We start from the raw sequence: 26,768 nt of genomic DNA on the forward strand, positions 1-26,768 counted from the left end.
TAAATTATTTGCTGAGTGAGTGAATAAATATATTTTGAGCAGATAATGTTGATAAATTGTATTTGGTTTTGTACTTGGTTCATTAATGCCATTAAAACACCATTTAGCATCTAGTATGCTAAGAAGCGTCATCCAGTATCTTATAAGTAAAAATGAAAAGATGTTGAGTTAGATGGCTTTCCTCTTTATGCTCCTCTTTCCCTTCTTCTAACCCCATGACCAAGTATATACTTGGGACAAGAATGGACTGTACTTGTTTTATCCTGCAATCTATTAAAGCTGAAGTAGGTGGCATGTAAAGAGGTTTTGTATACAATCATTGACCTTCAGAAGTGATTATTCTTTTCCCATTCAGACTGTGTACTTCCAGGGCCTGTGTATTACCAATAGAGCAAGGAAGGGAAAATCTGTTCATGGATACCTTTTATTTACTCCTTTCCTTACTGATTCTTTCCTTCATTCTACGTGTAAGATATTATGCCAGGTACATGAAGGTATGTAAATATGAACCCTTGACCTTTTTTTTTCTTACGGTCTAATCGTTTTAAGCCTATCTTTTTAGCTTGTCCATCAAGAAATCCAGCTGCTGGAATATTTCCTTTCAGACAAGACAGAAATCTACTAGGATGGGAGAACTAATTTTTTGCAAGGACTATTGAGAAGGAAAATTGTATTGGTTAACACTAGCTGCTGTAACAAATAAACCTCCCCAATACAGTGGCTTACATTATAGAAGCTAATTTGTCACTCATGTACAGTTCAGTCAGTGGTGGAGGATGAGGTGGTGGCACCCTGCTTCATGCAGGGTTTTTGGTGCCCAACAGAAGCTCTTCCATCTTCAATACAGTGCTCCTAAAGGTCACCTTGAAGGAAGGGTGGAGTTTCTTGTTTGTTTTAAATGGGTTTGTACCCTTCCCATTGTGCATCACTTTTGTGCACATGTCCGTGGGCACAACTCAGATATGTGGTCACCCTTGGCTGCAAGAGGCTCCTAGAAGTGTCCTGTACATGCATATGCAGGAAAAACAAAAGCTAAACCAATTTGGTAAAAAAATACCCAATTTCTGCCCCTGAGGCTTAGCTCCTGGGTCAATATAAGATCTATGAAATCATATGAAAGACAGAGTAATCATTATATTTATTTGTTAATGTTTTACAATGATATCAGCACATAATAGTCACAAAAATCACTTTTAACATTTCTGTTTTCAGTTGAGGTTATTGTGACTTCTGTTGTTAATTTGAGTCACTTTAATCTTTTATGAATTAGAAATAACAGAAAAAAATGGTTTAAAGCTATCTGTCAACAATAGATACTGCTATTAAATTGTTTAAAAAATTATGGATATGTAAGTTTTTGTACTTCTATGGGATTACTTAACTATATTCTAGAAAGAGCTATGCTAAGTTTGTCACAGTATTTTCCTTTTTGACTATGAGGTACCTCGTAACAGATAACAGGATATTAGAGAAGCTTTATTCCCAAAGCTGGAAAGGTCAAGGCGCAAGGAGAGGTTATCCTTTCAGAGGAGCTGTAAGATTATTTTCAAGTCACCCATCCACTCTTGCTTTCATCTTTCAACACAGGTGATCCAGCAATTGTATGAGGAAGAGTTGCTCGTTTACTTAATGAATTAGGTTCTGAAAATTGAAGACAACTATTATGGGTGGAATTTTACTTACTTTACAATAACAAAACTGTTGTTACTTTCCCTGAAGACATGCGTAGCTAGGCAGACACATTCAAGTCAATTTTAAGTTAGTACAAAGTGGAGTTGGAATAATATTTATTCAGTCTCTTCATGAACATAGTACTCTAGAGTCTGACCTTTTCAGTTCAGGACTGCTGAAAGATCTGGAAGGAATCACAGAGAGAACCACCCTTACTTATTTTGTTAACATATGTCTCAAAATATTTTAATTGCCTCCTCTTAAAAGAGAAAAATTCAACAGCATAAGATTTTTTTTTTGGAACGGATATCAGAATTTCAGTCCTAATCAACTTTCCTCCCCTTCCTCAGACACCACCTTTTCCAGTAATACAATTTTGAAAAGAAAGTAGTAAATTCTGTATTAAAATTTATTCTGAAATTTCAAATTCAAGGACACTTTATTATTTAACTTAAAAGAATTGAAATCTTTTTGAACAATGATATTTATAACCTGCTTAACTCTTTTTCTGAGAAATTTAGCACTGAGTACCCTGTATTAAAAGTCCTGTTGGTCACAGTTTGATTTCAGTGGCCTGTGCTGTTACTGCTATCAGGATCTGATCAGTTGTAATGTCCGATCTGGTATACAGAACTTTTGTTGCTGGAAGTAACCTTTTTTTTTTTAGTGTCCAAAGTTAACTAATAGAGATTCTCCCAAGCCTAGGATAAGAGAACATATTATGCAATTTCACATTAATAATTTTATTAGAATGAAGAAATATGGGCCAAGCAGGCTAGTTTCATTAGTATGTGGTTCCAGCTGCATTTTAGTGAAAATAGAATTCCTAAAATAAAGTTGAATGAGCCATCTGTTTTATAAAGAGCCAGCAAAAAAAAAAAAAAAAAAAGTTGACTGTTAATGCTATTATTCACATTGCAAATATCGTTGAGAACTTCATCAGAGGCAAAGCCTTGCTGTACTGGGAATTCTTGGGTTGAGGCAACATATGCTTTCTCTGTGATATGTTGATAATGTTCTTCTTGTCTGGCTTTATTATTTACATTATAAATGCTTATGTGGGAATTCAGAGAGCTCATTCATTATAGCCAGTGGTGTGCTGAAGTTGGCTGGTCAAAGCTGTAGAGAGCTGGTGATTAAATGTTTAAATAAATTGCAAGCTTGTAGTTAAGCACAGCTATTATTAAAATTAAATTATATAAACATATAAGTACCTAAATTATATTATAAACAAAGGTACTATACCCTTAGAACTCATCACTTCCTAATTATTTTACTACATTTTATTGTTATCTATGGTCGTGGTGTTACTTATGTCTATTATTTTTGTGTGGTGGAAATACTAAATAATAATGTGTCACTGCACATCTCATTCTGTGTTCAGTGACTTTATTTTGGTAGCTGGAAATTGGCCAGCGTGGGAGTATTTGATACCGTGGAAACTGGCGAATGTTACACATCAGTGCTCCTTCTTCCACAACACTAGAGAGCAAGCTGTTCATCATTTACCAGTACATCCCTGGTAATATCCAGCATCACAGAGTTGTTTAAAAGATGTCATTCAGCAACCTTTCTCATCAGCTAATAAACCCATTTTCCATGCTCGAGAAGTTGGGGGAGTGGATTTGTATGCAGAACTATTCACTGTTTTTCCAAGGCAACAGCGTAGAGTTGCAGATTAGCCCAAGATTCACTAGCAAAGTCACAAGAGTTTACCTTACAGTGAAGCATTCTATTTTGAACAGGTTGAAACACCACTTGTTTTATTGTGGCAAGATACCTTTGGGCCCAAGTTTCCTTGAATTTTGGAACATCAATATAATAACTTATTTCAATGACTCTTAAGGGATAAAAATGGGAATAGGTAGATTGCACAGGAGAAATAAATAACTGGTCTTGAAACATGCCATAGGATTTCAAAATATTTCTTCCGATTTTATTTTTCTTTCACATATGCTTTTCTTTCTTTTTGGCTTAATCTGGAAAAAAGATGCCAAAAGTTGTGTTGTCTGTCCCTTTTTGGCAGCAAGCCTGTCTCAGTTTTATGGCTGCAAGCCATGCATTTGGTTTGGATAGATGAGGGTGAAATTGCTGAAACTTTGCATATGTGTGTGTGTGTGTGTGTGTGTGTGTGTGTGTGTGTGTATGTGTGTGTGTGTGTATGTGTATATGTGTGTGTGTGTGTGTGTGTGTGTTACAAGTCTCTTGGCTTTATTCTGGATTCACCAATGTAGTTCATGAGAATTCTGACAGATTTTTCTCCCCCTTCAACATTTTTAGCAAAAAGTAAAGGTCAAAGTCTTCTATGTAATCATGAAAATAGAGCCCATTGCAACAAATTATCTCTTCTGCAAATTTTTCATTCCCTGTAAATAAAACATTTAAATGTAAACTCTTTGAGATTTAATTTGAGGTTTTTCCTTTCTAGAACAGTTTTTTTTTTTTTTATCAGACTACCTAGAATAAAAGGAAACTTGAGAGAAAGTTTAGTAGGAGTCTTTATGAATGGAAAGTCTTATCTTAAGGATGGAAGTGAAGGTTGACCACTCTCATTTTCCACTGAGGAAAAAAAAAATTAAGTGACGTGTAACAAAAGCATTTGTCAGTGTAAGAAAACTGTTAAAATTTTGAAATCAGTTACATACTGAATTTATCTAATCTACTCTGAAGATCTAAACACAGGATAAATGGTCAAGATTGGTATATGTGTGGTCTTGGCCTGATCGCTGTGGGATAAGACAGATAAATGCTAAAATTCACTTCTGGGGCTGAGAGTCAAATTATAACTCACTAGTTGGAGTATCTGCTGTTCGAAGGGCACTTTTTGCTTGACTTTGTGGCATTGTGAAGAAATAGAAAACACAAACTCGTCTATTTATTTAAGTGTAAATCACTGCGCACACGCACAAATGCATACGCTATGCTACCTAAATGTGGCTAACCTTAATTTAGTTCTTCAGTCATTACATGGAAGTTGTAACTATATTATGTAACAAAATCTTATCATGAATCTTACCATCAAAATACTGGATTAGCATTACTATGTTAGGAAAATGAAAGCTTTTGATAAAACTAAAAGTTTCAGTATTTGGGAATATGTTTTTTATCTGCCAGTTTTTAGTTTGTCAGGATTTTAATATACTGTTCTTATGTTCTTAGTTACGGATAAACATCAATTCAAACCAGAACAGATGTTATATCGATTTCGCTATGATGATGGAACCTTTTATCCAAGAAATGAGATGCAGGATGTGATTTCAAAGGTAACAACCTCTCCCATAACCTTTTATCAATAAAAGAATTCGTGTTGTCGTTATATACTTATCTTCAGCAAGATAAAATCCTGTAGAGAGACTTAAAATAATTCTGCCGGTATAGGAAATTTTTACATGACGTACGTAAGCAAACCTCTTGATTTTTGTCTTGCTATTTTAAGAATTAGAATGTTAGATTATTGTTTTTATTCTGTTTATCTAATTCTAAAAAGGAATAGTGCAATTGCATAACTCAGAAGATTATATCTGTTGAAAACTGTTTCACATGTAGCAACAAGTGGTCATGATACTTGAATAAATTTAACAAAAAGATAAATACATAAAATTTATGTAATACCAGTTTTCTTTGTACACTTGACAAAATTTATATTGACATGTAATGATCAAGTAGTATGATGGACCACTACATAGATTTATATTCTGTTTACATTATATCTCAAAATTTTATATTTTAAGAAAATAGTTTTAAAAGTCCTCTGTGTATGTATATGTCATATGTATATGAAAAATTCATAGCACAATTTAATCCTGTTTTTAAAGATTTAAGTTATATTATTTTTATGATGTAATGTATCATTTGAATAATAGGGTAATGATTTCAGCATGTTGACAGTGAATCTGTTTTATTCAAAATTTCATTGGTTTGTCCTTTGAGTGATCTTACTTGCTTTTGACATATTTTTGTTTTACAATAGGGCGTACGATTATATTGCCGTCTTCATAGTCTATTTACTCCAGTGATAAGGTGAGTCTAGTTTCTAAGTTCTGGGAGGTTAAATGGAAATATTTATATTGCATATTAGATAAATATTATTAAGCTGGAACTTAACTTATTTTGTTTTTCTTCCCAAAGTGAAAATTTTACTTTTAAAGATTAAGTCACAATTTATCTGAAAGTATTTCTGAATTTTCTGAGGCTCTAATTATACCATTTCTTCTACTCTTTTTATTCTGATTTCTAAAATTATTTGCCATTAATTCATAGTAAATTACAGGCTTGATTTTGAAATGATCCACCTTCGGTTAATATTTAATAAATAATAGTTGGCTGGTTGGTAGAGGATTTCAAAATACTGTTTACTATAAATATTTACCATTATGGTTATTTGTATAGTAATTTTTTTCATTAGACTGTGTAATCAAATCTTGGATATGTATTTTATTTCACAATTTTTTTTTAATCATCTTTTATCCAAAGAAAAAATTTTGCACTTGAAAATTAAGAATTGACTTGGAGTTAATAATTATAATTTTCTCATTTTTTTTCTGTACCATGTTTTAACTTCTGAAGAGATGCCTTTTTGTTTTTTGAAGAGACATCAGGATTCATTTTCAGTTTATCTCTTTAGAAAAACAGCAGAAAACTTTGAGTTCTGTGTTATGATTACTAATAGAGATCATCAGTACTTTTGTAATATGCACTGGTATACACTAAGTAGTAGGATGTAATGTAATGTAAAACTAATTTCAGATGGCCAGATGTCATTTGGAGTTTATTGACTAAAACATACTTTTTGGAACAGAAAAATGAACATACTATTTCTAAAATGAATATAGAGGCTTTTCAGTCGTGTCTGTAGAATCCAAACGTTTGATGGACAGTGTTTCTGTTTTTCACTCTGCTTTCCAATTCCAAGGAAACGCAGAGCTTAAAAAAAAAAGATTCCAAAAGTTGCTGGTCAGCGTTGGAATGCCCACACTGCAGGTCCCGAAGGAGAAGACAGAATTTTACCTATTACTCCTAAAAATGCCCTGTCCACTTTCACAAGCAGGCTTCACAAAGCAAAAAGAGGTGAAAGGAACCAACATTTGTTGATTCCCTGCTATATTCCTGGCACAGGCACTCTGTGAATATGTTGGATAATGTAATGCTAAAAGATGGTTCGATACTTAAGGTTTTTTTCTGCTAAACTGATAGAAGACGATACTGGATAATTTTTTCAGGCCACATGTGTATGTATATGTAGGTTTCACATGTGAGAAAATGTGTTCTGAAAATATATTTTAGCCATGTGGGATTTCTTATCAAGAAAGTTACATTCTGAAAGAGCTGATAAGAAGGAATTGTTCTTGGGCTAGAAATGACGATGGTTTATGAATTGTGCAAGGTAAATTTATGAGAAAAAAACCCATAAAACAGATGGAATGTACGATAGTCATGTGTGAACTCAGCTTATGAAAAGAAAAATGACTTGGGTGAAGAATCTACAGACCCACGTGTGGTCTATAAAAGACTACCCTGTCCTTCTTATTGACACATGGAAACCAAGATGAAATGGGTGATGAGGTATCAGAAGTAGGGAGGTAGACTTAAAAAGATTTTTAAAAATCTGCTCTTGATTACTGGCTAGTTCATTCACTGTTGAACTCTCAGAAATTTCATTCATGTTTCAGGGAGCTTTTTGTGAAAATGGATGAAATGATGTCAATATTAATTGTAAACTACTGACAGAAGCTAAAGAACCATGAATATAGCCAGTAATTATTTGTCACGCCAAGTGGATTGCAGTTTGGATTTTTTTGACATGTTGAAAAGACTGTCGTTTTCTCATTCCATTTTGATCCAGGCCCGCAAAGTAAATGAATTACAGGTTTCCACCCTTGGGGCCTTATTCTGATCATGAGCACTTTGTTGGTATCTAACTAGACTTTGAAACGTTTCTCAGAACTGGGAAGTCTGCAGAAAGGAGAGTCTGCTGTGGAGAGCCAGGATTCCCGGGGCTGCCTGGGGATGCAGCGTGGCTGAGTCCGTGCTCTGATCAGACAAAATGAATAACGAGGTTCTTGGTGTGTTTCCCTCAAGACAGGCCTCAGGTCTCCCACTACAGCTGAGCCTAAAGAATAATCCTCTGGGGCAAATCCTGCCTTCCTGGAGAACTCAGGAGCAGAAATACAAGGGGTTACTTTGTTTCCCGTACTTTGAGGAGATTTTTCGTAGACTCTATCTTGATTTAAAGGGAGAGAATTCTATTTTATTCTTCTTTTACTAATGAGCTATTGTATTTCTAGCCAAGTTATTACCAGGTAACATAGCATTAACAATCAGTTTGGATATAGGAAAATGTGAAAGAAGAAATGTGCTCTTTTGGTATCCTTGTGGGTTTCTTCTTCTGGTGTGAGCTGGTGAAGAGAGTTTTCAGGTGTGTACACCTTGTAAAGCTGTCTTATTTACACATAAGTGGGACAGTCAATTCAAATTACATTGAGCAAACTCTTCTGTTGCACACTGATACGAAATGAAATGGTTCCTTGTGCTTACTTGTCCTCTTGCTTAATGTTTTTTCTTTCTCTTTCCTTTATAGAGATAAAGATTACCACTTAAGAACCTACAAATCTGTGGTTATGGCCAACAAGCTGATAGACTGGTTAATTGCACAGGTAAATAGACAAATAGAAGTTACTGAGTTACATTCACTGCTGCTTTAGACTTTGAAGTGATTTAGGTACTTTTTAAAACTCCCACTTGCCAATGAGACAGTGAAATAACTTGACCAAGTTCATACAGCTAAAATGAAGCAGAGTTAGGATTTGAACCTGGATCATCTGACTTCAGAGTCCCAGACTTGATTTTTATGCAATATTGTCTTTCAAGAGGAAGGTGTTTCTGGATTCAAAAATATCATCTGAGATCCGTCAAGAAGCGAAGTATAATTTAAATAAATGTGCATGTACTAAAATTACTTGTATGTTTTGTTCACTGATTTGTTTTAAGGTATCTGGTTTTTCGTCCTAGCAGGTTATTCTAATCTCCCTGTGCCTTCTTCTCTGTTAGATAATAATTGTGTTTTGATAATACGAGCTTTACTTCTCTGAAATGGATTGAAATTTCCAATTAGTGTGAACAGGGGAGGGTGAATGGGTGAATGCAATAAGATGTATCATTTATGTATTGCCCTATGTGTATGGCTAGAAGCTTTTGCAACTGAGATCTGCCCTACTTTTCATGCTAATGGTAATGCTTGTCCTCCTAATGCAGCTGTAAACTTTATAAGCCCATAGGTAGACAGCATCACAAAATATTTACCCCTCCCCACTGGCCCACTCTCAAGCTTCACTCCCCTCCTCCCCCCAAAAAAAATACAGTATCCATCTGCATACACTGTAAATAGGAAAGTATAAAATTTGTTGTGATTGTTGTTCTGCTTCTTAGAATGTGGGAGCTGATAGCTGGTATTGAGAAAATGTTATTTGCAACTCAAGGCATCTAGCCCATCATAATAGATATTCAAATATAAATTTATTTAAATGTTTTATTGTGCTAGATCAAGTAATAAATAGTCAAATGTTTTCCAGGGATTAAAGAAAAGGCTAAGAAAACTGATATCCACTTTGACAGAACTTACTATTTTGAGAAAGGGGATATTGCTTGGTTGAAATGTTGTCATTACATTTGGATATTTGAGTCAATTTACTTTTCTGTTATTGAAGAAATTAGCCTACCTCCTTTGTTGCAAGTGGATAATAACGTTTGATGCTCAGTCATAGAAATGTTTATTTTTTGTTTCAAATATTAACGTTTAATTCCCATTTGATTCATCTGTGCACACACATTTTGAGATTTTTATTTTTAATATTAACTTCTACACTATCCAAGACCCCCTATTTTTGCATTTTATGGCACTTAGATTTATTTTATCTAGAAATTAAGATCTTAGATTAAACCAAACAGTTCTTTTTCGATAAAACCCAAATCCCTATGTCCAGGGGGTTGACTAGTGTGAGAGCCTTTTATAACACTATGGTCAGTGTGTGTCATTGGGATTGGTTCTATATTTGGTAACAGAGTTGGAATTCCACCTAGAAATTAAGCTGTTAACAGAATTCGCATGAATTCTTGTACTATATGTTGATTATATGAGAAAACCGAAGAAAGTTTCTTTGAAGCAAAAGCTGATGTGGAATAAATATTTAAAGTTCTGACTCAGGAAGTCAGTTATCAACTTTTTTTTTTTTTTTCCTCTTTGGCACGTTTACTTTCCAAGTGTGAATATTAGAAGACTAAAATAAGTTGCTCAAAAAACGGACCAAGTTGCAATTCTTTTTTTCTTCAGGTTTTCTTAGTGGTCTGTTATGACAACATCTGTAGAAATTGTACATAATAGAAATTGAAAGGGACTGGGATTCAGGTAATCTGGTGTCTGATGACAGTTCTGCTGATAAGCAGTTCTGCAAACGATTGAGTCACTTAATCTCTCTAGATTTTATTTTCACAGCTGTTTTCTGCTTACTGGACTAGCTGTATATGTCAGCTCTTCTCTGTCACTTAAGCTTTATGAGTCTGATGGTGTAAAACGTATCCAAATGTACGTATCAGACCTGATTAACTCTAGCTTCAGATTAGGACAATATGGGCTGGCTGTGAAAAGCAAGACATGGTAATGGTATGATAAGAGAAGGATAAGTTACAGTTCTTAATCTAAGATGAAAAAGAGATATTTTAAAAGTAAGGGTCTCTTTCCACCAAGGCTCTCAAGTGATAATAAAACTTAATTTCTAGCATTGACCGGGACACTGAGTTGACTTGGAGAGCTTAAGGGGACCAAATAGAGAACTGACTCCAATGTGATAGTCTATGTGTTGTTTGGAGTATAGCCTAGATCTGATAGCTTTTGGAGGATGGTACTTATTATATACCATATTTTAAGTGACTAAGTTCTTCACCAGATTTGAATTGCTGGAGGACAGGGAAGTATTTTTTTGTTTGAGTGCTTTACTCTCTGTAGCACTTGGCACACTTTGTGGCAGAAAAAAAAATCTTTTGAGTGAATTCATAAAAGTTACGTAACAGCTATATTTTGAAAAGGGTACAGATGCGTTGTCCAAAGATACAGATTATACATGTCTTGTTAGTTAACAGGATTAGTGAGGGGTGGAGTTGTCACAGCATGAGGCGGCACTTGTTTTGGTCCTGGATAGACAGATAGGTAGAATTTAAATGTGTGAAGGGTAACAATTGGGGGGGTCAGCTTGACAAGAGTGAAGGTGACCCCACCTTTGGAAAATGAGGCTGGAGGGGTAGAATGAAGTTAGGATTATGGGAGGCCTGGGAAGCCCAACAGAAAATTTTGATATTTTACGATCATTAAAAAAGAGAGTCAGTGTAAAGTTTTGGAACATGATATTCCTGTGTAAGGAAGTTTAATTCTATAAAGGCAATAAGTTAGAGAAAGTACAGGAAAAAATTATGGCAATTTAGAAGTGAAATGAAGAAACACTGGGTTAGGGTGTTGAGATAGAAATGAAATAGAAGCCAGAGAGAAGAGGGGATGGATTTGGTAGAGTATTGTACTTAAGAGCTAAAACATAGGACTAGGAAAAATGAGATAATATGTAAGAAAGCACTTCTTAAACTGTAAAACATACAACTGTAATGACATATAGACACACATACATACATATACACATATATATTCACATGCAGTCGGCCCTCTTGGGATCTACGAGGGATTGGTTCCAGGACCCCTGAAGATACCAAAATCCACAGATACTCAAGTCCCTTACATAAAATAGAGTAGTATTTGCAAATAACCTCCCATGTACTTTAAGTAATCTCAAGATTACTTATAATACCTGATGTAATGTAAATGCTATGTAAACAGTGTCTGGTCCTGCAATTCAAGCTTTGCTTTTTGGAACTTTCTGGATTTTTTTCTCTGAATAATTTTGATCCGTGGTTGGTTGAATCTTCAGATGCTGAACCCGTGGTGACAGAGGGCAGACTGTAAATGAATTCATACTTAAATGAATAAAATAGATGTTTTCTAGATAAAAATCATAACAGAAGTTTGCATTGGGCTTTCTTTTGGGGATCAGTTATATGAGCTGATTTTTTTTTTTGGCAAGATAGAGAAAGAGAAGCTTGCATTTGCTGACTTCACTGAACAACACACTCTTAGGGTCTTACGAGTCACCCTAGATTAGTAGGTTTCTTTGGGGGTACTTAAAGAGCAAGGCCATTTTGTGGAAGGGAGGTGATAGCTGAGATCACGCATAATAATTTTTACTTAGCAAGTTTTATTTAGTGAGTTTTCAATATGTAGGATATTTCCTTGATACATAATTGCGATATAAGATCAAAGAAATAAGAGAAAGGGATCATTTGTGATAGCAATACATTTTAGTTACCTATGTATTTTTCCTTTTAAATAAGACATGATTTTTCTCAAGAAGTATGAAATCTTTATTTTTTATGTAATGTCAGAAGAAGATATTTTCATAATCAAGTGAATGTTTTATAACCCTTAGATGGATCGTGGCCTTATGAAAGCAGCGTCTGTCCTGATGTATGAATGGCTTTGTCAGTCCAGTGCTGAAATGTCAAACGCGGTTAAGATGCAGCAGAATCTTCAGTTGCCTATTAACTTGTACAGGGCTTTTGTGGTTAACAGGGGGATTGCCGCACCAGAGAAGAGGCCATGATATTTGGCGTTGGACTCTGTGACAATGGATTTATGCACCATGGTAGGGATCGTTATTGTGGAAGCTTACAGATGTATTTCACTGTTTTGTTTTGTTAGGACACTGGGAGTGTCTCAGTGTTCCAGGGAAGTCATCTGGAGACAAACCAGCAAGACTGTCTGGGTCTTGCCGTGTGCCCCTGTTGGGTCACCACGTCTGCATTCAGTGTCACTTTGGTGCCTTTGCTGTGTCTAATGACTCTTATCTACCAGTTGCCATTACTTCTCTTCTGTTTTTCTAGACTGATCCCAAAAAACCAACAGCTTGAACTAGAAGTTTCTAAAAAAAAAAAAAAAAAAAAAGCTGATATATCTCTTTGAAACTATTTTAGGTCAGAGCCATGTTTTTTTTTTTTTTGAATGCCAGTATATATTAAAATGATTAAACGAGAGCATTTAATCTGAACATTTATTGTTATTTTTAGAAAAATGCTTTCAAAATTATCTCAGAGAACAAAATTATAAATCTCTGGAAAAAAATCTGTTTCTTTTTGGCTGCTAATTAAAGATTGAATTTCTTTCTTGTTTGATGACTTCATTTCCCTTCAGTTTATAAAAATAATGAGACTTAGTTTTCCCTCTCTATTCATACCATCTTATAGATTCCATAAACCCAAACAATCTCTTTTCATTGTTAATATTTGCATATGTGTATATTTGATAGCTCTTGTACCTATTTGTCAATTACACTCAGAAAGTTGTTACCTCTTTCCAAAGAAAAGAAGTACAGCAAAAGTTTACAGCGATTTTGAGAGCATCCTTGGTTATCGTATATTCCTTTGGGAATTCCATTACATTCTAGTATCTCTGGACCACTGTATGAGCTGTGATAGGGGAAATATCTGTCTTTGAAGAGCCAACAATGGAATGGAAGGAATGACATCATTATAGGGGATTAAAACTATAATATCAACCTTCAAAGGTTTTGATTATTTTTCTCTTGAAAGTATCAACAAGCAGCAATTTTATCTAAATAGTTTTTTTTAAATATTGAGTTACAGTAAAGGTTTTCCCTACGAAAGTCTCTGTCAGTAAAGCACAGCTAGTTCCGCCCATTCCTGGCCTTACTGATGTTCTCTCTCCCTGCCTTTAGACTGACTGTTTGGTGGAGGAAAACAGTAGTAGCAGAAACACCATGTGAGTTTTGGGAAACTGCTTAGGTCATGTAGGCAAGACCTAACTCGATCTCAATTATATCCTCATTTCTCTTGTCACCTACAACTTGTGTTACCTTTTAATTTGTGGTTGGTAGTTTCATTTGTTAACTCACGTTGCCAACCAGTCCTTCATTCAAAGGTCAATTCGTACATACAGCTAGTCAACAATTGTGATTTGGACCTCTGTTAAAATAATGAAATCAAAGAGCTGTCATTTTTGGTTGCCTGCTATAAGCCAAGTTATTTACACTTATTACCTCATTTTAGTTTTGTCCAACATTATGAAGAAGGTTTTACTGCCTGCATTTTACAGGTGAGGAAACTGAAGTTCAAGGAGTTTAAGTAACTTTCCTAGTGTTTCACCCAGAATCAGTCCCAGACCTGGAATTTGAGCTCCGGGTCTGTCTTATGATAAAGCCTAACATTCTACTGTGCCCTGGGACTGCAGATCTTAGATCCCTGACTCAGTGAATCAACCTGTCTCAAAAAGTAAGCTTTAGGGTATAAAGGTAGATAAGGAGAAATAGAGAAGATTTCTCTTTTAAGACACTTTGACAGTTGTCAGGTCCTCACTAGTACAAATTCTTTCTATTAGTATTTAGCTTTATTTTTAAAAAGGCTAACAAAACATATACCTTATATCATGAGAGCGTGCCAGGAAGCTTAGGGACTTTGGGGGGAAATATTAATGTTCAGATAAAAGGGAAGAAACTGACCTTTGCAGAAATAAGGTTATTTGAGAATAATGTTTTTACAGAAAAGAACTAGGAATTAGTGGGAACTAAAATCACTTTTCACCCAGAAGATATCTTTCTGGTTTGAAGGGTTGGAATAAAAGCGACCACAGTGGGAATTGCTCACACACATAAGGGCAACAGTTAACCCATTTGAATTTTCCCATAATTGTGCAGGATATTAAAAACAGAAATGTTTTTGTGTTTTTAGTTAAAATGTTTACTACAAATTCGAAACACTGTAGGTTTCTGTGTTTTGAACTGCATACATTTTTTGATTCAATATAATCTTTGACTTAAAGTTGGGTTTTAATCTGGAAAGGTGGCAGACTTGGTTAAGAAAAAAACGTTAACAATGAAAAATATATTACTTGTTTTAAAAATTCAAAATTATTTAGGTAATAGTAATCTAAAGGAAACATTGGCTTGAAATTATAGCAAGAAATAAAAAAGGGTTATTGGGATATTTGTGAATGTAACTTGTTCTAGGTAATGGGACGGGGTATTAATTTACTGAAGGGTCTGTCAGTATGGAAACGGAGGTCAATTTGGGGATAATTGAAACAGTTTGAATCTCTCTCTGTTTCCATAGTCCTTGAAAAAAGTGAATTCAAAGACGAACCCTTACTTTTCCGCTTTTTTGCTGATGAGGAAATGGAAGGATCAAATATGAAACATCGACTGATGAAACATGACTTAAAAGTTGTAGAAAATGTTATAGCCAAATCATTATTGGTAAGTTTGTTACTGTGCTATGCAGGTTTTCTTCTTGATTAGCCATTAACAGGAGATTACATAAACGTGTTTGACAGTGATGCACCGTATTATTTCATTCTGTTTGATTTGTAAGTTTTTTCATAGTTGTTTTATTAATAATGTTAATATTTTGCATTTCAGATTAAATCCAATGAAGGCAGCTATGGTTTTGGGTTAGAAGACAAAAATAAAGTTCCAATAATAAAGCTGGTAGAAAAGGGGTCTAATGCTGAGGTAATGTAAATTAGCATTTTTATTTAACTTTGTCCGTGACATACGAACATAAAAGTTTTAAACAAAATGAAATCAGCCTTTAAGTATCTTTATGGAAAATAATGTTTCTGAATAATCTTATTCTGAGGTTCTTTTAAATACTGTTGGATTTGTGACAGAGGTTGTCTGGGTACTTAAAGATAGTGGGAGGAGGTATTTTAGAGATCTACAGCTTGAACTGTCGACCTCCTAGGAGTCCAGGTGGCTTATTCCATGTCTGATTCTAGCCTGCAGCCCTGTGGAGACTGCATAGGGTGGGACTGTATTGTGTATGTCACATGATTCTTCCATTAAATCTAGGGCTGTATCTTCTATTTTCCTATCACTTTTGATTGTCTTATTTAAGTAAACTTCCACCAGTAAAGCACATGCTTTCGTTTATTTTCTTATTGAGTTAATGCCGATAAATTGATTAATGTACTCTCACCTTACCAGACTTTTAAACAAAGGAATCTCCTGATCATTCATTCATTCAGAAATATTTATTTAGTGCCTGTTACGTGATTAGCAGCGTTCTAGGCTCTGGTAATACAGCAGTGAACAAAACAAAGTTCTCTGCCCTCATGGAACGTACCTTCTAATGTTATATCCCAAGTATGTCAGGTTAAAAGTATTCCTACCTCTGCCTGGCTTATAAAATGCTTAATCCTCAAGCAAATGTCTCAATATATAAATTTTTAATAAAGAATGGGAAAATGAATGAAGCGTGGCTTTTAGCTTTGAGCCTATTTAAAGTTAGTAGCAAACTGTCACTTACCCGATTTGCTGACGCCCAAGGTCTCTGTCTTTTACCAACCTCGTGCAAGACAAAGCTCTATGTACAGCATATTAATTTCAAACAAAATAACTCTGCTCAGCTCATACTCTGTTGGTGGGCCTGGCCAACAAATGACTGTTTGTATTATTTTCTATGATGAGGAAATGTTTTCCCCAGTCATTTTCAGAGGGTGTTCTTGGAGCCCAGCTTCATCTGACTCTGCCACCAATAAAATGCCCTCTCCTGGGTTTTCGTCATTTGGCTGGTAACCAACAGTATATAGTTTATAGGCAGTAGGGTTGGTTAAGAAGATTGGCCTGGTTGGCGTGGAGAGATAATGTCTTCCTTGTCATCTTTCCAGCATCTTGTGATCTGTGCCTGTTGGAGCTCTTCCTTGGTTCCAGGCCATTTCTCTCTCCTGCCCTGTGGTCCCCTATGCTATGTCAGGCTAGAGGTGTATATTTGGTTGTTATCCATGTCTATATAGAGGTTAAAACTCCCTCAGTTATTTGGATATAGATAGAAAACACAGGCAAAAAACTTAACCTGGGGTTTGACTGTAGTTAAAAGGATGAAATAAGAACTATAAAATATAACAGAAAAAAGGGTTACAGGAGAAGTACAGTGTTAAGTCCTGGAGGGAGGGAGGGAGGAGAATTTCAGTAGAGATGGGTGATCAAATTTAAAAGTAGGTCAAAGAGAGTAACTGTGTTATCTCTTCCACAGTTCTGTATTGTGACATTGTATGAAAACATTGCAGATGTGTTAAAATGTCAAAATCTCTAAGTTCTAGACCCTTTCAGATTCTAATTCTGTGAAAAAATAGGTTCCTTATTAAAATAAAATTTGATTTTTTTTTTTTTTTTTTGCTGTTTCTCTCCTAGATGGCTGGCATGGAAGTTGGGAAAAAGATTTTTGCTATTAATGGTGACCTGGTTTTTATGAGACCTTTCAATGAAGTGGATTGCTTCCTGAAATCATGCTTACATAGCAGAAAACCTCTAAGAGTTCTTGTGAGCACAAAGCCAAGAGAGTAAGTTGTATAATTTATGTGCAGTTTTAAAAAAATTAGACATAGGTGAATAAAATAGAAAAGTTAAGAGTGAACATCTGGAATTAAGCATCTCACTGCTTGGCACATTTAAACGTCACCAACATTACTGATACTGGTCTGTAGATAATGGGAAAAAATACGTTGCTTATGATGGTTAAATGCTTGCTACTTAAATCAGGTAGTTTCAACAGAATAATATTTTCCTTTTGATGCCCCGATTTTTCTGGTCTGGGTTGGGTTGAGTTTGATTATGAGTGAAGAAAACTAGTAGAACACTTGGCAATGAAAACTTTATTCCGCCATGTTCAGCTCTAAGAATTTCAGGGACTATGATACCAGTTATGATTAAGTGTTCATAGGAGATGGGATCAAACCTGGGTGACAGACACTTCCATGCTTTCATGTACTTAGTAATATGTCCATTATTTTTAAAAAATATGTCTATCTACCTATGATTAGAAAAAAACCTTATGTTTATTATAGAAAAGTTAGCGAGTACAGGTTTTTCTAAAGGAAGACATTTTCTTATAATCATATTATCCATAAATGACCATTGTTATTTTTTTGAAATTCAGTGCTAGTTGATTTTTCTAAGTATTGACACACGTACATACAATCAAGTATTTATAAAATGGGAACATGATTAATGATCTGGGGGGAGTTGAAAAAAATTAACAAGATATTATGGATATACTTGGAAAACATTAGCTTTTTGTCTGTAAATCATTGGTGGTCTCGTGATCCTGTATTAGATTTCCATGATTTGTTTAACTAATTAATTAATTGAGAGAATATATATAAAGTGCTTAGCATAATGTCTTAATGTACTATGATTATATCAATATTACTTTTTAAAATTGAAGTATATTATTTTAATAGTAATAAGCAACTTCATTAATTTGAAGGTAAATGAAGGTTACCACTTCAGAAACAAAAAGGTTTATTTTAACTACTTATAAAAATATTCTAAGTATACATGGTATAGTATTCTTCCCTACCTTAGTATATATTTTCAGCAATAGGTGGGTCCATCATTTATCTTAAGAGTTAAAGTGCAGTGTAATAGGCTAGATTCTGCAGTGTCATCAAGGTAGAGTCTTTAGCTTCTACCCACAGCTTACCAAGGGGTCTGAAGGAGTGAGAGTGACTCATTAAAGTTAGTAATTTAGGAAGGCTTTGAGATACAGGGCAGCAAATAGCCATGACAGTGTCTTCTCTCTAAACCTAATTATGATCTATTAGTCACCCTTTCTCCAACCTTATCTAGGATGAGGCTTATCTAGTTGCCAACCTCTGGACAATTTGAGGGCATTTAAAAGGAAAAGGACAGATTGGAAAAGACTAAGGCAGTAGTATTCCAGAGCAATCATTAGTAAGCTAAAGGCCCTCTCCACAGCCCCTTGCCCCTTGATTTAACCCGGCAAATACTTTTCACTGATCATAGACATTTCAATTTAGAGGACTTTGAAGTCATCAGCTTCAATACTGAATAGAAAGGGGCAGATCCTCAGTCCTAGAATTAATTGCTAGATGAGCAGGGTTGGAACCTGGGTCTTTTGACTCTTCCCTCTGTGTTTGCTGCACAGTATCTGAAACCCGATATCTCCCGTCCAGGTTCAAGCCTCTTTCACCATTTGCTTACTAATTGTGTTGCTTCAACAAACTCATCCATAAAAAAGGGGGATAATAAGAGTCTATGTCACAGAGGTGCTAAGAACATTAAACAAATCTAGGTTTGCTGGGACGAAGTGAGAGAGTGGCATGGACATATATACACTACCAAACGTAAAATAGATAGCTAGTGGTAAGCAGCCACACAGCACAGGGAGATCAGCTCGGTGCTTTGTGTCCACCTAGAGGGGTGGGATAGGGAGGGTGGGAGGGAGATGCAAGAGGGAGGAGATATGGGGATATATGTATATGTATAGCTGATTCACTTTGTTATACAGCAGAAACTGACACACCCTTGTAAAGCAATTATACTCCAATAAAGATGTTAAAATAAATAAATAAATAAATAAAATGTATTGGGCACCTATGAGGTGCTGGGTACATTATGAAAGGTAGCATTAAGTAAGAAAAAAAAAACAAACCTATTCAGGTGTTCCGCACATGGTATGTATTCCAGTGATGTTATCTGTGACGCTTATCTATTCTCATTTTATTTTTTTTTCCACTGCTTCTTTATTACATCAAGAGCACATTTTACATTTTATTTTAAAACTGTTTTGAGGATGGAGTACTCAATTTTTTCCTTTTTATTTTTAATTTGTCTGAAGTATTACAACCTTTCCTTTCATATGTCCTTATTCTAACATATGATTCCTATAAATCATTCTCATATTTTCTTATAATAGCTACTTATAATTTATGTAGTATCCTGTTTGGGGGGAAAAAGGCAAAATACGACGGGTAAATACAACAGAATTTTTCTTTTGAACCTAGCTGTATTTTACACTTGATAACATCAAGGAATTTTTCAGAAGGCTTTGTGGCAGATAATTTAGTGCACTTATTTTCCTACAGGAAATGAGCATTCCTCTTGTATAAATTTAATTCTTCTTTTAATCGTATAGTGGTCCCAGCAGGGAAACATGTTTTCCAAAGGTCGTTTTATGAAGAGAGCCCAGTATTATGAACAAAATGCATCTCACGGTGCTCTGTATAAATTTTGTTAAGAAAAAATATCATCATCTTCTTGAAGATTAGAGTAAGATCAGCCTTGCTTAGCAATATAAGATAGAAGACCTTACTCAGAAAGAGTTTTGAGAGTTCACTATGAATTTTTCGCAGTCCAAAAGCAACAATAATTCACCATGGCCAGAAAGCTCCAAGTTATTTCAGCAAAAGTGAACTCTCATTCGTAACATAGAGAAGCATGAGCTACCTCTGTTTTTGGTTTCATGCTCAGAAGATGTATTTATTCCCTTTTCTTTTCCTCAGTCAGTTCTATCTTCCATATTCCAGTGTACCTTTGACACACAGTAGTGCCAAGGTGATGTTCAAAGGAAGCAGATACAGCCTTATCCATCAAAGTGTTTAATTAAGGATACAGGATGAATTAGTTCCGTGACCTCTGTGCCACCAATATACAGATCACTTCATAGTGTGTAACCTAATTTATAATAACATTTTCAGGCTTGCCTAGAACAGACAGTTTGCATTTATATCACGGAATGCCTGAATGCCTGCTGGGGTTATATTTTATTTTATTTATTTATTTATTTTTGCGGTACGTGGGCCTCTCACTGTTGTGGCCTCTCCCGTTGCAGAGCACAGGCTCCGGACGCGCAGGCTCAGCGGCCATGGCTCACAGGCCCAGCCGCTCCGCGGCACGTGGGATCTTCCTGGACCGGGGCGCGAACCCGTGTCCCCTGCCTCGGCAGGCAGACTCTCAACCACTGCGCCACCGGGGAAGCCCCGGGGTTATATTTTAAATTGCGGGGCCAGCCCCTGCGTTCAGCCCTAAGGGCAGTGTATGGCTTTCTCGAGTTTTCTAGATGCGGTGTTGCTCTTTCATAGACTGCAAATAAGTGCTGTTGTACCTAACGTCTGATTCTGTCTAATGTGCCCTTGAAGTGCTGCCAACCTTTAGTTCATGATTAATTCATCATCTTTTGGAAAACACTTGTTTCTGGGGTGTCAAGGGCCATCCATCAGAATGTACTGGGTTGTATTCATTTGTCTTTGCTCTCTCTGGCAGTTTATTTAAACTCACTTTTATTGTTATGATGTTCCGTCTTGCCTCGTGTTCTCTGCTTTTCATGGTTGCTTTCTGATTTCTGCCTTCCTTCCGTGGAGTAGTTCATTGATTACTACCAGTGGGACATCCATCCCTAGTTTGCCATGACGGCTGATTCAAGGTCTCCATCTCTTCATCTTCTTTTCCATGTGGATTCATTAAAAATACAGCTTTTCGGGCTTCCCTGGTGGCGCGGTGGTTGAGAGTCCGCCTGCCGATGCAGGGGACGCGGGTTCGTGCCCCGGTCCGGGAAGATCCCACATGCCGCAGAGGGGCTGGGCCCGTGAGCCGTGGCTGCTGGGCCTGCGCGTCCGCAGCCTGTGCTCCGCAACGGGAGAGGCCACAGCAGTGAGAGGCCCGCGTACCGGAAAGAAAACCCAAAAATACAGCTTTTCTTATTCTGGTTTACCTTTTGGTGTGTTATCCTTTTAAAATTCCACTGAATAAACACAAAATTTAATCATATTTGTTAAATTCTTTTGATATTGTGTTTGACAGATCTGTTCTTTAAAACCAGCTCTTTGTTGTCGCTCTTTGCTGAAGCTCCCAACAGGTAGAAACGTGTGAACCCTGTGTTTCTTTTATATTAATTTTAACGATGAGATTTCACAGCGCACTGATGCCTTCTTTGTCAGAGTAAACTGAGGAGAGAAGCGTCCATTTTACTAAATATTTACATAGTTCACAGCGGGGCAGTTTACCAGAGCTTTCTCTTTTCGTCTCCACTGACACCCTGCAAAGTAATGTTAACATCATCATCTTTCCGTGGAAACTGGCTCAGTTAAGGAGTTCTTCCAAGTTATCCAACTATGAAGTGACTAAATCAAGATTCAAAGCGAGGTTTGTCTGACCCCAGAGCCTTTGTTCAGGATATTCTACACAACGACTGTGTTCCGTGGAGGAACCCAGGGTGACGTGCCTGCTCTGGGCCCCTGGAAGGGCACCCACCATGCTTGTCCAGCCCAGTGTCTTTCACACGGGAGACTATGATATGCATTTACTGAAGGACTGAATAAAGGTGTGGACAACTATTGTTTCAACCAACTGTGGTGTTTTAAAATCATCTTACCTTATTTTTGATTGGCTTTAGGACAGTGAAAATCCCAGATTCAGCGGAGGGACTTGGCTTCCAGATCCGAGGATACGGCCCTTCGGTGGTGCATGCGGTGGGAAGAGGTGAGAAATCCATCCCGTGTGGTAACCAGCTTGCCAGCAGGTTTGGATACTCCCTGCTGAACAACAATATGTTTAAAACTGCATAATCATGTTGCTGTAAATTTTCTCACTGGTATTTCTACTGTATTAGCTCAATGATAGTATATTTCTAAAGCAATATTTTCAAAAAAGCTCTTCAAATTGTAAGACATATTTATCATTGTTAAAAATTCATAAGAGAATGATGCTTCCCAATCTCCCTTTTCTGCATGCTTTAGTTTAATCAAAGGATATAATGACTTTAAGGTTTTGTATTTTTCTCTGACGGCAAATTATTATATTTTTGTCAGCAATTCAAAGATGTGAGTGTTTGGGCTTAAGAATGATCTGTTTCCTTTATATAATGTCTGTTGCTATATGATTACTTTATTCTCATAAGCCATGCATTTTATAAAGCATAGAATGCATTTTAAATTAAATAATTTATGTGACCCAAAACTTATGTTTATATTTTATTCTCTTTTTGTTTGATAGGCAAATCAGCCTTTGATATCTCTTGTTAACATATGTACTTTTAAATTTTATGCTAACACTAATGTGATTTAAGGGAATAACTGTTAGATCCCACATTGCTGACCATAGTAAATAAATTGCTGCTGTAGCAAGAAGGATCACTAAGCATGCGAAGCCATGTGTTTATCTTAACAAGAGACGTACATGCTTTTCATTACTAAGATATGTGAACTCCAGAGCATCTTAACATGATCACTCCAATATTAGACTGGAAAAATTTGAGAGGACATTGCTATCCGAATCACATTTATCAAGAATATACTACCTAGACCCCTATTAGGTTATGAGATTGCTTTCATTAGTGTATGTATGATAAAAATTAATCTTATTTCAAAACTTGTCTTTTCACTCAGAATTTTAAAACACATAGATTAATAGACATTTAAAATGTGTCCAGTAACTCATTAAAATTATAAAACTGAAATGGGATTCATTGCATACCGAAATGGGATATTTGATACATCAGATATCTCCTTCATTTTCACTAAACCAAAAAGGAGCCAGTCACATTATTGATACTATGAAATAACCGAAAACCTAAGTGAATCAAACTGTGTCTGTTTCCCTATTACAGTATCTTTTAAAGAGCAGGGTTGTATTTTGGGAACTTAATCATAGGGTAGGGCCAATTCTGGTTACTATGCTTTTTGCTTCTGAAGAGTAAAAGAAAGACTCATGTGCTTTTCCTTTCGAGTGTATATTAAATATGGTATCAGTCTGTGGTTTCCTTTTGCACTGTAATTTTGCCGCAAGAAAAAGAAACTTCTTTCCCATTTTTCTTCTTCAGCCCTTTCCCATGGTCACACACTAGAGCATATCAATAATGGGACTTTCACCTGTGGAATCTACAATTCTAATATGCCATTTTCTGACTACAGTCTCTTTTTTTGGGTCTCTTATCTGGTTGCTTTAAAATTTGGTTGCTTCTTCAATAAAAAATGGTAAACAGAATTCCGTTGGGACCTCCAGTCTCGGGATCCTTCTCCTTTTCTCCTGGTTAATTATATCCCTCCAAGTGCCACTTCCTTCCTTAGCCAGCTTTATCCCCGTGGTGGAGCACTTCCTTCACTCTTCTCAGCATTGTTAGGGTCCTCTCATCCCTGTCTCTCAGGTGCATCCAGGGTCCTCTTGTGCTTATCCCTCAGGTGCATCCGGGCCACCTTATTTCAGCTTTGGATAAACCTAACTACATTCATTGCTTTTTCTCCTGAGCAGCTAGGAAAAATCTATCATGGATATGGAATTAGTATCATCCCAATTCACTGTCTTGTCTTTTACTGAGCCCTGTCACTACTCAGCAGTCTTTTTATGTGTCTGATCAGCTGTCTCTTTTTCTATTCATTATTGCCTCCTGTCCCCCATGATGACTTCCTTTTTCACCTCACAGACATATTCAGGCTCCCAGGTATGAAGGCCTCCAAGTCCCACTCCTTTTTTTTGCACAAGTTGTTGGCTGTTTTACTGTCACCAATTTTTCTCCTAGTCTAGAGGAAGAGGTCTTCCATTTTCCTCTCTGGAGTTCAAGGTTAATATCCCTACAGATATTCTAGAGCCCACCCCTTCAGATACCTCCTCTGGGCTATTACACTGTCAGATATTCCGATTCCAGAATTTTCAATGTTTCTCTTCACTGGATTACTATAGTAGAGGCTATAAACATGCTCAGTTGTTTCTCATTGAAATAAACAAAGAAACAAAACTGTCTTAAACTGAACAGCAAATACAAAACCTTCCCTCTTCCCTTATTTTCCTCTCTAGATCCTTGCTACACAGAGTGTGGTCCACAGACCTACAACGTTGGCATCACCTGGGAGCTGGTTAGAAATGCAGAATCTCAGGCCCCATCTAAGACTTACTGAATCAGAATCTGTATTTTAACAAGATCCTCAGGTGATCTGTATGCATGTCAAAGATTGAGACCCTTCGCTCTAGAGTAATGCTCTCAGAACTTATTTTTGTCCTGCCAAACTTCCTGAAATGCTGGTCTTTATTTTGGCTGGCCCTTCCTCACTTCCTATTTGAATTTTAGCCCAGGGCTATAGACATCTCCTCCCACCTCCTACCCATGTCTCCAAGAGTAACCCCTGTCTTATAAGAGTAATCATGGACTTAACTGGAAAATACAATGGACATTGAGAGTTCTTGTCTTAATTGAATATTCTGTTGCATTTGTTTAAACTGACTGCTCCCGTTGGCCTAAAACGTTTGTTATCTTGATTTCTGAGACGGTACTTTTCAGATTTTTCTCCTACCCCTCCTCTGCCAGCTCTTCATCTATTGACCCCTGAACTGTTGGCACTCTCTTCTCTTCTTTGCCTTCTTGTTCTCCATAAACAATCATATTGACCCTCTTCGCTGGGGATTTCTAAATCTCTTTCTCCCGCCCAGATCTCTTGAGTTCTGTAGCCTAGATCTAATTGTTTATTAAACATCTCCACCTAAACGCACCTTTGGCACCTTAAGAAACCCAGTATTATCCCCAGCTGAACTTTTTATCTATTCTCTGAAGCTGCTTTACCTTCTGTATTCTCTCTCTCCGTCTACTCAGCCACTGAGTCCGAAGGCACAGGAGTGATCCTGAGTGCGGACTAGAGCCTTGCCGTGAACACCATCATCAAACATCAGAAACTTGATCTCGTTCTCCCCTTTATAATTCAAGCTACGTTAATTCCATCCTGGGAATTTGCACTGGATGCTTGCTATGATTTTGATTTTTGACTTAAACTCCGATGATCCATCCTCTGCGTAGGCGGGGGTTGGGAGCGATCATGTCACTTCCCTGCTTAAAATTCTTAAATGTTTTTCCTCTTGCGTGTATAGTAAGGTTCACGCTCAGGACTTCACGCAAAGCGCACAGAGACTTCACAACCTGCCTCTGCTTTGCTCTCCGGTCTCTCTCACCCACTTTCATTCTAAGCTCACACTGACTGCTCCTGTGGTCCCAAATGTCCAGGTTATTCTTGACTCAGTGCCTTTTTTCAGGCTCTTTTTCTTCTTCTTCTTCTTTTTAAAAAAATTTTATTGGAGTAGAGTTGATTTACAGTGTTGTGTTAGCTTCAGGTGTACAGCACAATGAATCACTTATATATATACATACATCCACTGTTTTTTAGATTCTTTTCCCATATAGGCCATTACAGAAGGCTTGAGTACAGTTCCCTGGGCTATAGAGTCCCCTGTCCTTATTAGCTATCTAGTTCATATACTGTAGTATGTATATGTCATTCCCAGTCTCCCAGGGTATCCTTCCTTGCCACCACCCCCTGGTAACCATAAGTTTGTTTTCTACATCTGTCACTCTGTTTCTGTTCTGTAGATAAGTTCATTTGTACCCTTTTTTTTAGATTCTAGGCTGTTCTTTCTGCTGCGATTCTCCCTCCCTCCCTCAAGATTCAGCTCAATCCAGGAAAACCACTTAATATTTCTGGGAGTGAATTTTAGTGAGAAGAAATGTATACTGTCTTCTTGAATATAAATTCTGTTCTTTAAGATGTTTAATAATTCCTTCATGGGAGAAATTGCTTACAAAGGAAAGCTCTTCTAACATACTTATGATGAGTTTTATAATCATTGATGTTAATTATGTACATTGTATTTAGCAATGGTGCTTTGTAAAGGTTGATTTGCTCAGAATATCAAATAGTAATGATTGGAAGGTTCTGAAAATCTTAGCTCACCTGTTAGGATATGCCACTATATCTCTGCAAATAAATGGTGGACAGTTGATGTTTTCTGATTAATTTTATTCTCCACAAATTGTCTGGTTCCTGACCCTTTGTACATATCCTGAAGTCTTGTTTCTCTTAGCAAATCCAGTCCACTCCTATTTGCTAATTGACTTGATTTTTTTCCTTAAGAATGTCTTTTAATTGTTGGCATTTTAAAATATGAAAGTGAATACTGTTTAAATATTTAGAGATTTTGTAGACTAAAGGAAGTGTAAAAAGGCCTGTATTTCTGGCTTTCTCATTGTGCCATTATATATGCATGTTTAGAAAATTAGATCAATTAGACATTTGAAAGGGAAAATAACTGATTAGCATTATAAAGGTTTCTTCACAGTATCTCTTCAAACTAATTCTTCAGGGGGTGGGAAGATATTTGTTCAACACAGTTTGAATGACCAGTTAAAAAGCAGGGAATTTTTTTTTGCGGTACGCGGGC

At 36.4% G+C, this 26,768-nt stretch overlaps 1 protein-coding gene across 1 annotated transcript in view; it reads left to right on the forward strand.

The window, feature by feature from the left end:
* The window catches only part of PREX2 (phosphatidylinositol-3,4,5-trisphosphate dependent Rac exchange factor 2), a 288,257-nt gene that overhangs the window by 120,167 nt on the left and 141,322 nt on the right, over positions 1-26,768 (forward strand). The window contains exons 12-19 of the mRNA XM_004274946.3: positions 4,831-4,934; positions 5,642-5,691; positions 8,249-8,324; positions 12,335-12,407; positions 14,887-15,029; positions 15,192-15,284; positions 16,965-17,113; positions 21,967-22,052. Of these exons, the coding sequence (XP_004274994.1) occupies positions 4,831-4,934; positions 5,642-5,691; positions 8,249-8,324; positions 12,335-12,407; positions 14,887-15,029; positions 15,192-15,284; positions 16,965-17,113; positions 21,967-22,052 (774 nt within the window). The remainder of the gene's footprint in view (positions 1-4,830; positions 4,935-5,641; positions 5,692-8,248; positions 8,325-12,334; positions 12,408-14,886; positions 15,030-15,191; positions 15,285-16,964; positions 17,114-21,966; positions 22,053-26,768) is intronic.

This window comes from Orcinus orca, chromosome 17 (assembly GCF_937001465.1).
Source record: "Orcinus orca chromosome 17, mOrcOrc1.1, whole genome shotgun sequence".
Lineage (NCBI taxonomy): Eukaryota > Metazoa > Chordata > Mammalia > Artiodactyla > Delphinidae > Orcinus > Orcinus orca.